General features: G+C 46.4%; 1 protein-coding gene across 1 annotated transcript in view; it reads left to right on the plus strand.

Annotated features, from left to right (window-relative positions):
• Positions 1-135: 135 nt before the first annotated feature.
• Positions 136-16,437, plus strand: part of AK1 (adenylate kinase 1) — a 122,972-nt gene continuing 106,670 nt past the window's right edge. Inside the window, exon 1 of the mRNA XM_075324302.1 lies at positions 136-274. Within this exon, the coding sequence (XP_075180417.1) occupies positions 215-274 (60 nt within the window). The 5' untranslated portion in view covers positions 136-214. The remainder of the gene's footprint in view (positions 275-16,437) is intronic.

Genomic DNA, 16,437 nt, shown 5'->3' on the forward strand with positions numbered 1-16,437 from the left:
GCAGTGTGGGGGGTGCAGTGAGGGGTCAGTGGGGTCTGGGATGCCCCTCAGTCCCCGGGCGGGGGGTGCAGTTTGGCAGTTGCAGGCAGCGCAGGAGGAGGTGGCAGAGAAGCAGAGAGCGGAGCCCGGAGAGAGGAGGCGGCGGAGGGGCGACACTGGCGGCGCAGAGGTGGCTGCAGGCTGGGACCGAGGGAGAGGTGGCTGCTGCGGCACCATGGGCACATCCGAAGCCAAGGACTACCTGCAAGACAGGCACATCCCCCGGCTGTTCGAGGTATCTGTGCGGTGTCAGTCTCTGCAGGGCGATAGCGCTACATTGCACAGCTCAGTGTGGATTCTATTACACAACATCCTGACACGTTACTTTATTCTGTATATTACATTACTGGCTGCCTTATTACATATCACATGTCCTGCTGCAGTATACACACAGCACAGCCTGTATATAATGTACACACAGCACAGCCTGTATATAATGTACACACAGCACAGCCTGTATATAATGTACACACAGCACAGCCTGTATATAATGTACACACAGCACAGCCTGTATATAATGTACACACAGCACAGCCTGTATATAATGTACACACAGCACAGCCTGTATATAATGTACACACAGCACAGCCTGTATATAATGTACACACAGCACAGCCTGTATATAATGTACACACAGCACAGCCTGTATATAATGTACACACAGCACAGCCTGTATATAATGTACACACAGCACAGCCTGTATATAATGTACACACAGCACAGCCTGTATATAATGTACACACAGCACAGCCTGTATATAATGTACACACAGCACAGCCTGTATATAATGTACACACAGCACAGCCTGTATATAATGCACACACAGCACAGCCTGTATATAATGTACACACAGCACAGCCTGTATATAATATACACACAGCACAGCCTGTATATAATGTACACACAGCACAGCCTGTATATAATGTACACACAGCACAGCCTGTATATAATGTACACACAGCACAGCCTGTATATAATGTACACACAGCACAGCCTGTATATAATGTACACACAGCACAGCCTGTATATAATGTACACACAGCACAGCCTGTATATAATATACACACAGCACAGCCTGTATATAATGTACACACAGCACAGCCTGTATATAATGTACACACAGCACAGCCTGTATATAATGCACACAGCACAGCCTGTATATAATGTACACACAGCACAGCCTGTATATAATGTACACACAGCACAGCCTGTATATAATATACACACAGCACAGCCTGTATATAATGTACACACAGCACAGCCTGTATATAATGTACACACAGCACAGCCTGTATATAATGCACACACAGCACAGCCTGTATATAATGTACACACAGCACAGCCTGTATATAATGTACACACAGCACAGCCTGTATATAATGTACACACAGCACAGCCTGTATATAATGTACACACAGCACAGCCTGTATATAATATACACACAGCACAGCCTGTATATAATGTACACACAGCACAGCCTGTATATAATGTACACACAGCACAGCCTGTATATAATATACACACAGCACAGCCTGTATATAATGTACACACAGCACAGCCTGTATATAATGTACACACAGCACAGCCTGTATATAATGTACACACAGCACAGCCTGTATATAATGTACACACAGCACAGCCTGTATATAATGTACACACAGCACAGCCTGTATATAATGTACACACAGCACAGCCTGTATATAATATACACACAGCACAGCCTGTATATAATATACACACAGCACAGCCTGTATATAATATACACACAGCACAGCCTGTATATAATGTACACACAGCACAGCCTGTATATAATATACACAGCACAGCCTGTATATAATGTACACACAGCACAGCCTGTATATAATGTACACACAGCACAGCCTGTATATAATGCACACACAGCACAGCCTGTATATAATGTACACACAGCACAGCCTGTATATAATGTACACACAGCACAGCCTGTATATAATGTACACACAGCACAGCCTGTATATAATGTACACACAGCACAGCCTGTATATAATGTACACACAGCACAGCCTGTATATAATGTACACACAGCACAGCCTGTATATAATGTACACACAGCACAGCCTGTATATAATGTACACACAGCACAGCCTGTATATAATGTACACACAGCACAGCCTGTATATAATGTACACACAGCACAGCCTGTATATAATGTACACACAGCACAGCCTGTATATAATGTACACACAGCACAGCCTGTATATAATGTACACACAGCACAGCCTGTATATAATGCACACACAGCACAGCCTGTATATAATGTACACACAGCACAGCCTGTATATAATATACACACAGCACAGCCTGTATATAATGTACACACAGCACAGCCTGTATATAATGTACACACAGCACAGCCTGTATATAATGTACACACAGCACAGCCTGTATATAATGTACACACAGCACAGCCTGTATATAATGTACACACAGCACAGCCTGTATATAATGTACACACAGCACAGCCTGTATATAATGTACACACAGCACAGCCTGTATATTGTCACGGCCGGGCGGTCGGGCAGACCCAGGAGGTGGATCCACTGGACCGAACTCTCTGAGATGGTGGTAGGGAGTCCGGCAGCTGAAGCACTGATGGGCAGTAGAACAGTCCGTGCAAGAGAAGGCAGCGGAGGAGTCCCAGGGACCACGGAGTCACAGAAGGTGGTCTTGGTGACGTAGCTCAGGTTCGGAGGCCGAGGTGATATCAGGCGGGGTCCGGAACCTCTGGAGCAAGATGACGGGTCACCGCAGGGATCCGGGATGGTACGGACTGTCAGATGGCAGACGGACAGCGTGCGGGGATCAGGACACGGCAGACTGGATGGCGAGGCAGGTACGGCTCTACAAAGACAGATAGGTGAGTACAGGCACATAAACACCAAGAGACCTGACTCCTAGCTCAGGGAACACGAAGATCAGGCCCCGCCCCCTTGGACAATGACCCCCTATATACCCTGTACCTGTGCAACCTCATTTCCTGTTAATGGACGCTGGCCCTTTAAGAAAGGGTCAGTGACCGCGCGCGCGCCCTAATGCGCATGCGCGCCGCCCGGGTGCCAGAAGCCAGGGAAGGAGGCTGCGAGGAGGACGCAGGGGAGCCGGCCAGGTCCAGGGAAGCTGTCGGGCGCCGGGATCGGGGGCCCGGAGCCCTGGGACGGACGGAATCCGGTGACTGGGGAGCGGAGAGCGTGGCAGGTGAGCCGGGGAACGGGGGTGAGGACCCGGGGAGCGTGACAGTACCCCCCCCCCCCACGCCCCCCTCCCCGCAACCGGGACATGAAGGCACGGATAAGAGGAGTGCCCACGTTCTCCCTGGGCTCCCAAGACCTATCCTCAGGACCATACCCTTCCCAGTCCACCAGGAAGAACTGTCGACCTCGTACGGTCTTCATGGCCACGATATCCCTTACCGCATAGATGTCATCATCGGCAATAGGAGGAGGGGCCGGACTGGCAGCAGCGGAGAAGGGACCAAGGACAACCGGCTTGAGCAGAGAGACGTGGAAGGAGTTGGGTATCCTCATCGTGGCCGGGAGCTGTAGCTTGTAGGATACCTCATTGATCTTGCTGAGGACCTTAAACGGCCCGATGTAGCGAGGACCCAGCTTGTAGGAAGGTATCTTCAATCGGATGTACTGGGAAGCAAGCCAGACCAGGTCACCAGGAGAGAAACACGGAGGATCCAGACGTCTCTTGTCAGCGTGTTTCTTCATCCGCTGGGAAGCGCGCCCAAGGGACGCTTTGACAGAGTCCCAAATGGTAGCAAAGTCACGAACTGCAGTATCAGCAGCCGGGACATCCGATGAAGGGGATATAGGCAATGGGACGGCGGGCTGGAGTCCATAAACAACATGGAAGGGAGATTCGGAGGATGACTCACTGACGTGGTGGTTATGGGAGAATTCAGCCCAAGGTAGAAGCGAGGACCAGTCGTCGTGATGGGCGTTGACATAGTGACGTAGGTATGAGGTCACGATTTGATTGACCCTCTCCACTTGGCCGTTAGACTGAGGATGGTAAGAAGAAGAAAAGTCCAGAGTCACTCCCAGATGTTTGCATAGAGCCCTCCAGAAGCGGGAGGTGAACTGAGTTCCTCTGTCGGACACTATGTGGGATGGAAAGCCATGCAAGCGGAAGATGTGATGTATATAGGCTTCCGCGAGTTCCTGAGCAGAGGGCAGTCCGGCCATAGGAACGAAGTGGGCCATTTTGGAGAATCGATCAACCACGACCCATATGACTGTGTGCCCGGAGGATAATGGCAAGTCCGTAATAAAGTCCATTGCTATGTGTTGCCACGGGACTGAGGGTATCGGTAAAGGCAGAAGACGGCCATGGGGCAAGTGTTTGGGCGTCTTGTTCCTGGCACAGGAGGAGCAGGCAGAGACAAAAGCAGCGACGTCCGTGCGAAGGGATGGCCACCAGTAATGGCGTACAATCGCACCCCATGTTCTCTTCTGACCAGCATGCCCGGCTGTTTTTGAGGCATGACCCCAGTGTAACACTTTTTGCCTGTCGGTATCGGAGACATAGGTCTTCCCGGGCGGTATCTGGGCTAGGGTAACAGGGGCCACCGGAATGATGTTGCTAGGACAGATGATGGGTTGGGTAGTCTCTTCCTCCTGCTCCATGGGCATGAAAGACCTGGACAAGGCATCAGCGCGTACATTCTTGTCCGCGGGTCGGAAGTGAAGCTGAAAGTCGAACCTGGCAAAGAATAAGGACCACCTGGCTTGCCGTGGGTTCAGTCGCTGAGCGGACCGCAGGTATTCTAGGTTCTTGTGGTCCGTGTAGATGATCACGGGATACACTGCACCTTCCAGGAGGTAGCGCCATTCCTCCAGTGCCAGTTTGACTGCCAAGAGCTCTCGGTCCCCGATGGTATAGTTGCGTTCAGGCGCTGAGAAGCCCTTGGAGAAGAATCCGCAAGTCACCATCTTCCCGGAGGAGGACTTCTGCATGAGCACTGCTCCGGCTCCTGAGGAGGAGGCATCCACCTCCAAGGTGAACTGGCGGTTCAACTCCGGACGGTGAAGTACAGGCGAGGAAGCAAAAGCCCGCTTCAAAGAGCCAAACGCGGCGTCGGCCGCAGGCGACCAGTCCTTTGGATTTGCCTCTTTCTTAGTCAAAGCGGAAAGTGGAGCAGTCAGAGCAGAGAAGTGAGGGACGAATTGGCGGTAGTAGTTGGCGAATCCCAGGAAGCGTTGGATTGCCTTCAGTCCAGAAGGGGGAGGCCAGTTGAGAATGGCGGAGACCTTCTTGGGATCCATCTGCAGTCCAGTCTCAGAGATGATGTACCCCAGAAAGGGGAGAGAAGACTGCTCAAAGACACACTTCTCATACTTTGCGTACAGACGGTTCTCTCTTAGTCGTCGTAGAACCAGCTGTACGTGCTCTCTGTGGGTTGGGAGGTCCGGAGAGAAGACAAGGATGTCATCTAGATATACTACCACACAGGTGTAGAGGAGGTCTCGGAACACGTCGTTCACCAGTTCTTGGAAGACGGCAGGGGCGTTACACAGGCCGAAGGGCATCACGCAGTACTCATAATGTCCATCGCGCGTATTAAACGCGGTCTTCCATTCGTCACCAGAGCGGATGCGCACCAGATTGTAAGCACCCCGAAGATCCAGCTTGGTGAACAGACGAGCTCCTCTAAGCCGGTCAAACAATTCGGGGATGAGCGGCAGAGGGTACTTGTTCTTAACAGTGATCTGATTCAGACCCCGGTAGTCGATGCAGGGACGTAAATCGCCCTCTTTTTTCTTGACAAAGAAGAAACCTGCTCCAGCAGGAGAGGAGGATCTCCGAATGAATCCCCTAGCCAGGCTCTCTGAGATGTAAGTCGACATAGCCCGTGTTTCGGCTGGAGATAAAGGATATATCCGTCCTCGTGGTGGCGTTGTTCCAGGGAGCAGGTCGATGGCACAATCGTAGGGGCGATGTGGCGGCAGTACCTCGGATTCTTTTTTATCAAAGACATCAGCAAAGGACCAATAAGCCGAGGGCAGCCCCGGTAGGTTCTCAGGAACCGGAGGTCGTCGGATGGGTTGTGTGGATTTTAGGCATCTCTCATGGCACGAAGCACCCCAGCGGGTGATTTCGCCAGTGCCCCAGCTGACTGATGGTTCGTGAGTCCGTAACCATGGAAGGCCCAGCAGGATCTGATGGGACATGTGCGGAAGGACGTAGAAGGCGATGTTCTCGGTGTGAAGAGCACCGATGCGCAGTTCAACCGGCCTGGTGGTCCAGGAGATGGTGTCAGAAAGGGGTCTCCCATCCACAGAGGCAATCACCAGGGGCTTGTTGAGTGGGATAACAGGCACCTGGTATTTGTCCACGGTGGCTTGCTGGATGAAATTGCCTGCTGCCCCGGAATCAAGATAGGCCTCAGCCGTGAACCGCGTCTCTCCCGTTGTCACTTGCACGGTCCATGTGACCGGATCAGAGAGAGTCCCAGCACCTAGGGTGGCCTCTCCTACCAACCCTAGGCTTTGGAGTTTCCCGGCCTTTCCGGACAGGAACGGAGGAGGTGTGTGCCCTCACCGCAGTAAAAGCAGAGACCCTGGGCAAGCCGCTCTGCTCTACGTTGTGCAGACTGACGCACTCGGTCAATCTGCATGGGCTCGTGGACGGGACTCCCAGCTGTTGATGACTGAGGTACGGAGGGCTTCTGAGGAGGAGATGAATGCCGTAACGGGCGTCTCTCACGAGATAGCTCTTTGGAGCGCTCCTGAAAACGTATGTCCACACGAGTTGCTAGGGCAATCAGGGCATCTAGGGTGGAGGGCACGTCCCGACCCGCCAACTCATCCTTGATGCGACTCGAGAGTCCCTCCCAGAAGGCGGCTGTTAGGGCCTCATTATTCCACCCGAGTTCTGAAGCCAACGTGCGAAAACGGATGGCGTATTGGCCCACCGTCAGTGTTCCTTGACGTAGGCGGAGGAGTGATGAAGCAGAGGCAGAAGCGCGTCCCGGCTCGTCAAAGGTGCTGCGGAATGCCTGCAGGAACTGTTGAAGATCCTTGGTCATGGGGTCCTCCTTCTCCCACAAGGGGTTCATCCACGCCAGCGCCTCGCCCTCTAGGTGGGACATTATAAAGGCGACCTTGGCTTGGTCGGAGGCGAACAGATGTGGCAGCTGCGTGAAATGAAGGGAACATTGATTTATGAAGCCCCTGCAGGTCTTGGGATCTCCAGCATAACGAGGAGGTGACGCCAAACGGAGTCGGGAAGCATCTGACGAGGTTGCCACTGGTGCGGGGGCCATGGCTTGCCTGGCGGGGGACCTGGGTGCCGCAGGCGTCATTGATGCTTGTAATGTGTACAGGCGGGTGTCCACGGAGGTCATGAATTGCAGCATGCGGGTCTGGACTTCACGCTGGCGTTGGAGTTCCTCTTGCAGAGCCATTAGTGCTGCAGCGGGATCCATGGCCTGATCTTACTGTCACGGCCGGGCGGTCGGGCAGACCCAGGAGGTGGATCCACTGGACCGAACTCTCTGAGATGGTGGTAGGGAGTCCGGCAGCTGAAGCACTGATGGGCAGTAGAACAGTCCGTGCAAGAGAAGGCAGCGGAGGAGTCCCAGGGACCACGGAGTCACAGAAGGTGGTCTTGGTGACGTAGCTCAGGTTCGGAGGCCGAGGTGATATCAGGCGGGGTCCGGAACCTCTGGAGCAAGATGACGGGTCACCGCAGGGATCCGGGATGGTACGGACTGTCAGATGGCAGACGGACAGCGTGCGGGGATCAGGACACGGCAGACTGGATGGCGAGGCAGGTACGGCTCTACAAAGACAGATAGGTGAGTACAGGCACATAAACACCAAGAGACCTGACTCCTAGCTCAGGGAACACGAAGATCAGGCCCCGCCCCCTTGGACAATGACCCCCTATATACCCTGTACCTGTGCAACCTCATTTCCTGTTAATGGACGCTGGCCCTTTAAGAAAGGGTCAGTGACCGCGCGCGCGCCCTAATGCGCATGCGCGCCGCCCGGGTGCCAGAAGCCAGGGAAGGAGGCTGCGAGGAGGACGCAGGGGAGCCGGCCAGGTCCAGGGAAGCTGTCGGGCGCCGGGATCGGGGGCCCGGAGCCCTGGGACGGACGGAATCCGGTGACTGGGGAGCGGAGAGCGTGGCAGGTGAGCCGGGGAACGGGGGTGAGGACCCGGGGAGCGTGACATATATAATGTACACACAGCACAGCCTGTATATAATATACACACAGCACAGCCTGTATATAATGTACACACAGCACAGCCTGTATATAATGTACACACAGCACAGCCTGTATATAATGTACACACAGCACAGCCTGTATATAATGTACACACAGCACAGCCTGTATATAATGTACACACAGCACAGCCTGTATATAATGTACACACAGCACAGCCTGTATATAATGTACACACAGCACAGCCTGTATATAATGTACACACAGCACAGCCTGTATATAATGTACACACAGCACAGCCTGTATATAATGTACACACAGCACAGCCTGTATATAATGTACACACAGCACAGCCTGTATATAATGTACACACAGCACAGCCTGTATATAATGTACACACAGCACAGCCTGTATATAATGTACACACAGCACAGCCTGTATATAATGTACACACAGCACAGCCTGTATATAATGTACACACAGCACAGCCTGTATATAATGCACACACAGCACAGCCTGTATATAATGTACACACAGCACAGCCTGTATATAATGTACACACAGCACAGCCTGTATATAATATACACACAGCACAGCCTGTATATAATGTACACACAGCACAGCCTGTATATAATGTACACACAGCACAGCCTGTATATAATGTACACACAGCACAGCCTGTATATAATGTACACACAGCACAGCCTGTATATAATGTACACACAGCACAGCCTGTATATAATATACACACAGCACAGCCTGTATATAATGTACACACAGCACAGCCTGTATATAATGTACACACAGCACAGCCTGTATATAATATACACACAGCACAGCCTGTATATAATGTACACACAGCACAGCCTGTATATAATGTACACACAGCACAGCCTGTATATAATGCACACACAGCACAGCCTGTATATAATGCACACACAGCACAGCCTGTATATAATGCACACACAGCACAGCCTGTATATAATGTACACACAGCACAGCCTGTATATAATGTACACACAGCACAGCCTGTATATAATATACACACAGCACAGCCTGTATATAATGTACACACAGCACAGCCTGTATATAATGTACACACAGCACAGCCTGTATATAATGTACACACAGCACAGCCTGTATATAATGTACACACAGCACAGCCTGTATATAATGCACACACAGCACAGCCTGTATATAATATACACACAGCACAGCCTGTATATAATGTACACACAGCACAGCCTGTATATAATGCACACACAGCACAGCCTGTATATAATATACACACAGCACAGCCTGTATATAATGTACACACAGCACAGCCTGTATATAATGTACACACAGCACAGCCTGTATATAATGTACACACAGCACAGCCTGTATATAATGTACACACAGCACAGCCTGTATATAATGTACACACAGCACAGCCTGTATATAATGTACACACAGCACAGCCTGTATATAATGTACACACAGCACAGCCTGTATATAATGTACACACAGCACAGCCTGTATATAATATACACACAGCACAGCCTGTATATAATGTACACACAGCACAGCCTGTATATAATGTACACACAGCACAGCCTGTATATAATGCACACACAGCACAGCCTGTATATAATGTACACACAGCACAGCCTGTATATAATATACACACAGCACAGCCTGTATATAATGTACACACAGCACAGCCTGTATATAATGTACACACAGCACAGCCTGTATATAATGTACACACAGCACAGCCTGTATATAATGTACACACAGCACAGCCTGTATATAATGTACACACAGCACAGCCTGTATATAATGTACACACAGCACAGCCTGTATATAATGTACACACAGCACAGCCTGTATATAATGTACACACAGCACAGCCTGTATATAATATACACACAGCACAGCCTGTATATAATATACACACAGCACAGCCTGTATATAATATACACACAGCACAGCCTGTATATAATGTACACACAGCACAGCCTGTATATAATATACACACAGCACAGCCTGTATATAATGTACACACAGCACAGCCTGTATATAATGTACACACAGCACAGCCTGTATATAATGTACACACAGCACAGCCTGTATATAATGTACACACAGCACAGCCTGTATATAATGTACACACAGCACAGCCTGTATATAATGTACACACAGCACAGCCTGTATATAATGTACACACAGCACAGCCTGTATATAATGTACACACAGCACAGCCTGTATATAATGTACACACAGCACAGCCTGTATATAATGTACACACAGCACAGCCTGTATATAATGTACACACAGCACAGCCTGTATATAATGTACACACAGCACAGCCTGTATATAATGTACACACAGCACAGCCTGTATATAATGTACACACAGCACAGCCTGTATATAATGCACACACAGCACAGCCTGTATATAATATACACACAGCACAGCCTGTATATAATGCACACACAGCACAGCCTGTATATAATGTACACACAGCACAGCCTGTATATAATGTACACACAGCACAGCCTGTATATAATGTACACACAGCACAGCCTGTATATAATGTACACACAGCACAGCCTGTATATAATGTACACACAGCACAGCCTGTATATAATGTACACACAGCACAGCCTGTATATAATGCACACACAGCACAGCCTGTATATAATGCACACACAGCACAGCCTGTATATAATATACACACAGCACAGCCTGTATATAATGTACACACAGCACAGCCTGTATATAATATACACACAGCACAGCCTGTATATAATGTGCACACAGCACAGCCTGTATATAATGTACACACAGCACAGCCTGTATATAATGTACACACAGCACAGCCTGTATATAATGCACACACAGCACAGCCTGTATATAATGTACACACAGCACAGCCTGTATATAATGTACACACAGCACAGCCTGTATATAATGTACACACAGCACAGCCTGTATATAATGCACACACAGCACAGCCTGTATATAATGTACACACAGCACAGCCTGTATATAATGTACACACAGCACAGCCTGTATATAATGTACACACAGCACAGCCTGTATATAATGTACACACAGCACAGCCTGTATATAATGTACACACAGCACAGCCTGTATATAATGCACACACAGCACAGCCTGTATATAATGCACACACAGCACAGCCTGTATATAATGCACACACAGCACAGCCTGTATATAATGTACACACAGCACAGCCTGTATATAATGTACACACAGCACAGCCTGTATATAATATACACACAGCACAGCCTGTATATAATGTACACACAGCACAGCCTGTATATAATGTACACACAGCACAGCCTGTATATAATATACACACAGCACAGCCTGTATATAATGTACACACAGCACAGCCTGTATATAATGTACACACAGCACAGCCTGTATATAATGTACACACAGCACAGCCTGTATATAATGTACACACAGCACAGCCTGTATATAATGTACACACAGCACAGCCTGTATATAATGTACACACAGCACAGCCTGTATATAATGTACACACAGCACAGCCTGTATATAATGTACACACAGCACAGCCTGTATATAATGTACACACAGCACAGCCTGTATATAATGTACACACAGCACAGCCTGTATATAATGTACACACAGCACAGCCTGTATATAATGTACACACAGCACAGCCTGTATATAATGTACACACAGCACAGCCTGTATATAATGTACACACAGCACAGCCTGTATATAATGTACACACAGCACAGCCTGTATATAATATACACACAGCACAGCCTGTATATAATGTACACACAGCACAGCCTGTATATAATGTACACACAGCACAGCCTGTATATAATGTACACACAGCACAGCCTGTATATAATATACACACAGCACAGCCTGTATATAATATACACACAGCACAGCCTGTATATAATGTACACACAGCACAGCCTGTATATAATATACACACAGCACAGCCTGTATATAATGTACACACAGCACAGCCTGCATATAATGTACACACAGCACAGCCTGTATATAATGTACACACAGCACAGCCTGTATATAATGTACACACAGCACAGCCTGTATATAATGTACACACAGCACAGCCTGTATATAATGTACACACAGCACAGCCTGTATATAATGTACACACAGCACAGCCTGTATATAATGTACACACAGCACAGCCTGTATATAATGTACACACAGCACAGCCTGTATATAATGTACACACAGCACAGCCTGTATATAATATACACACAGCACAGCCTGTATATAATATACACACAGCACAGCCTGTATATAATATACACACAGCACAGCCTGTATATAATGTACACACAGCACAGCCTGTATATAATGTACACACAGCACAGCCTGTATATAATATACACACAGCACAGCCTGTATATAATGTACACACAGCACAGCCTGTATATAATGTACACACAGCACAGCCTGTATATAATATACACACAGCACAGCCTGTATATAATGTACACACAGCACAGCCTGTATATAATGTACACACAGCACAGCCTGTATATAATGTACACACAGCACAGCCTGTATATAATGTACACACAGCACAGCCTGTATATAATGTACACACAGCACAGCCTGTATATAATGTACACACAGCACAGCCTGTATATAATGTACACACAGCACAGCCTGTATATAATGTACACACAGCACAGCCTGTATATAATGTACACACAGCACAGCCTGTATATAATGTACACACAGCACAGCCTGTATATAATGTACACACAGCACAGCCTGTATATAATGTACACACAGCACAGCCTGTATATAATGTACACACAGCACAGCCTGTATATAATGTACACACAGCACAGCCTGTATATAATGTACACACAGCACAGCCTGTATATAATGTACACACAGCACAGCCTGTATATAATATACACACAGCACAGCCTGTATATAATGTACACACAGCACAGCCTGTATATAATGTACACACAGCACAGCCTGTATATAATGCACACACAGCACAGCCTGTATATAATGTACACACAGCACAGCCTGTATATAATGTACACACAGCACAGCCTGTATATAATGTACACACAGCACAGCCTGTATATAATGTACACACAGCACAGCCTGTATATAATGTACACACAGCACAGCCTGTATATAATGTACACACAGCACAGCCTGTATATAATGTACACACAGCACAGCCTGTATATAATGTACACACAGCACAGCCTGTATATAATGTACACACAGCACAGCCTGTATATAATATACACACAGCACAGCCTGTATATAATATACACACAGCACAGCCTGTATATAATGTACACACAGCACAGCCTGTATATAATGTACACACAGCACAGCCTGTATATAATGTACACACAGCACAGCCTGTATATAATGTACACACAGCACAGCCTGTATATAATGTACACACAGCACAGCCTGTATATAATGTACACACAGCACAGCCTGTATATAATGTACACACAGCACAGCCTGTATATAATGTACACACAGCACAGCCTGTATATAATATACACACAGCACAGCCTGTATATAATATACACACAGCACAGCCTGTATATAATGTACACACAGCACAGCCTGTATATAATGTACACACAGCACAGCCTGTATATAATGTACACACAGCACAGCCTGTATATAATATACACACAGCACAGCCTGTATATAATGCACACACAGCACAGCCTGTATATAATGCACACACAGCACAGCCTGTATATAATGTACACACAGCACAGCCTGTATATAATGTACACACAGCACAGCCTGTATATAATGCACACACAGCACAGCCTGTATATAATGTACACACAGCACAGCCTGTATATAATGTACACACAGCACAGCCTGTATATAATGTACACACAGCACAGCCTGTATATAATGTACACACAGCACAGCCTGTATATAATATACACACAGCACAGCCTGTATATAATGTACACACAGCACAGCCTGTATATAATGTACACACAGCACAGCCTGTATATAATGTACACACAGCACAGCCTGTATATAATGTACACACAGCACAGCCTGTATATAATGTACACACAGCACAGCCTGTATATAATATACACACAGCACAGCCTGTATATAATGTACACACAGCACAGCCTGTATATAATGTACACACAGCACAGCCTGTATATAATGTACACACAGCACAGCCTGTATATAATGTACAGTACACACATATATAATGTATACATTGGCACAGTCCGTATATATTGTACAGTACACACACACATATCTATATATATAATGTACACACTGACACAGTCCATATATAATGTACAGTACACAAATATATAATGTACACACAGGCACTGTCCATATATAATGTACAGTACACACATATATAATGTACAGTACATATATATAATGTATATACATAATGTACAGTACACACACACACACATATGTATATATATATATATTTATATATACATATATATATATATGTACACACAGGCACAGTCCGTATATAATGTACAGTACACACATATATAATGTACAGTACACACATATATAATGTACACACAGGCACAGTCCATGTATAATGTACAGTACATATATATAATGTATATACAGGCACAGTCTGTATATAATGTACAGTACACACATATATAATGTACAGTACACACATATATAATGTACACACAGGCACAGTCCATGTATAATGTACAGTACATATATATAATGTATATACAGGCACAGTCTGTATATAATGTACAGTACACACACACACACACATATGTATATATATATTTATATATATATATATATATGTACACACAGGCACAGTCCATATATAATGTACAGTACACACATATATAATGTACACACAGGCACAGTCCGTATATAATGTACAGTACATATATATATTGTACACACAAACACAGTCCGTATATAATGTACAGTACACACATGCATAATGTACACACAGGCGCAGTCTGCACATACATGCACAGTACACACATGATGAGAGCCAACACTAAGCAGAGAAAGGTATATATATATATATATATATATATATATATATACCTTTCTCTGTTTAATGTTGCTCTCATCATATGCTGCAAGTATCTCTGCAGTCCAGAGCAGATTATCTGAGTATTCTGTATAATTGCAGCGCTGATGTCTTTATAAATGTCCAGGACATTATAATGGATGGTGTCTAGTTGTACATGTGTAATACATATATGTGATTCTCTTTGCACAGTATATGGTATCATTTTACAATATTGTATAGTTTGGTCATAGACATCTCATTTTTGACATGTAATAGACAAGTTATTTTTATTAAAGCAACTCCAACTTTCTGACCATTCAGGAATCTGTGAAATGTTGCCATCCTTAGGGGACCCCTACTCACAATTTTACCCTGAAAAATCATTGTGGAAAGTGTGTATAGTGTACTGTAATGGAAAAAGTTGCATACGCTGCTGCTGTTTTATCGGAAAACCTAAGGTTCCAGGGAATCCCGGGCTTCCAGGGAAGTGTTAGGAGTAGGACATGTGCACCTAGTGGGATGTGCAGGGTATTTTTAATGCAGCTTTTACTTCATATCGATAAAATTGACCTGCCGTGCCCTTATTAAGTCAATTTTTGCTGCAGATTCCACATTTTTCAGTGCAAGGGGGAAAATAAGCAGCATTACCACGATGAAATTGCCACTTTTTGGTGCAGATTTTGCTGTTTGGAATTAGCTGCAGAATTTCCATACCATGAAAGTTCCATGTGCACATATCCTTAATAGCGAAGATCTGAAGATGGATTCTTTTTCTTCATCCGGAGCAATGGTATACAATAATGGTTGTGTCATTCGATGTTCGAGTCTGCACACGCCCGCCAGCATGACGTCATTGTGACGACATGGACTCTGTCAGTGCCTAGCATGGGTTAAGTTTCTTAAAATTCAATCAGACATGATTATAGTTTGTTTATAAACGGGGAATAAGCCCCTCATTGTTTCTACAAGACTCTTTGGAGTCTAGTGTTAAAGTTCTTGTTGACTCATGTAATTGCCTTGGCCAGTGAAGGTCAGATACCCAGACCAATCAATTATACAAACCTCCAATTGTATTGCTAGATGCGATGTAACTTAGCT

Source organism: Anomaloglossus baeobatrachus, chromosome 9 (assembly GCF_048569485.1).
Source record: "Anomaloglossus baeobatrachus isolate aAnoBae1 chromosome 9, aAnoBae1.hap1, whole genome shotgun sequence".
Classification (NCBI taxonomy): domain Eukaryota; kingdom Metazoa; phylum Chordata; class Amphibia; order Anura; family Aromobatidae; genus Anomaloglossus; species Anomaloglossus baeobatrachus.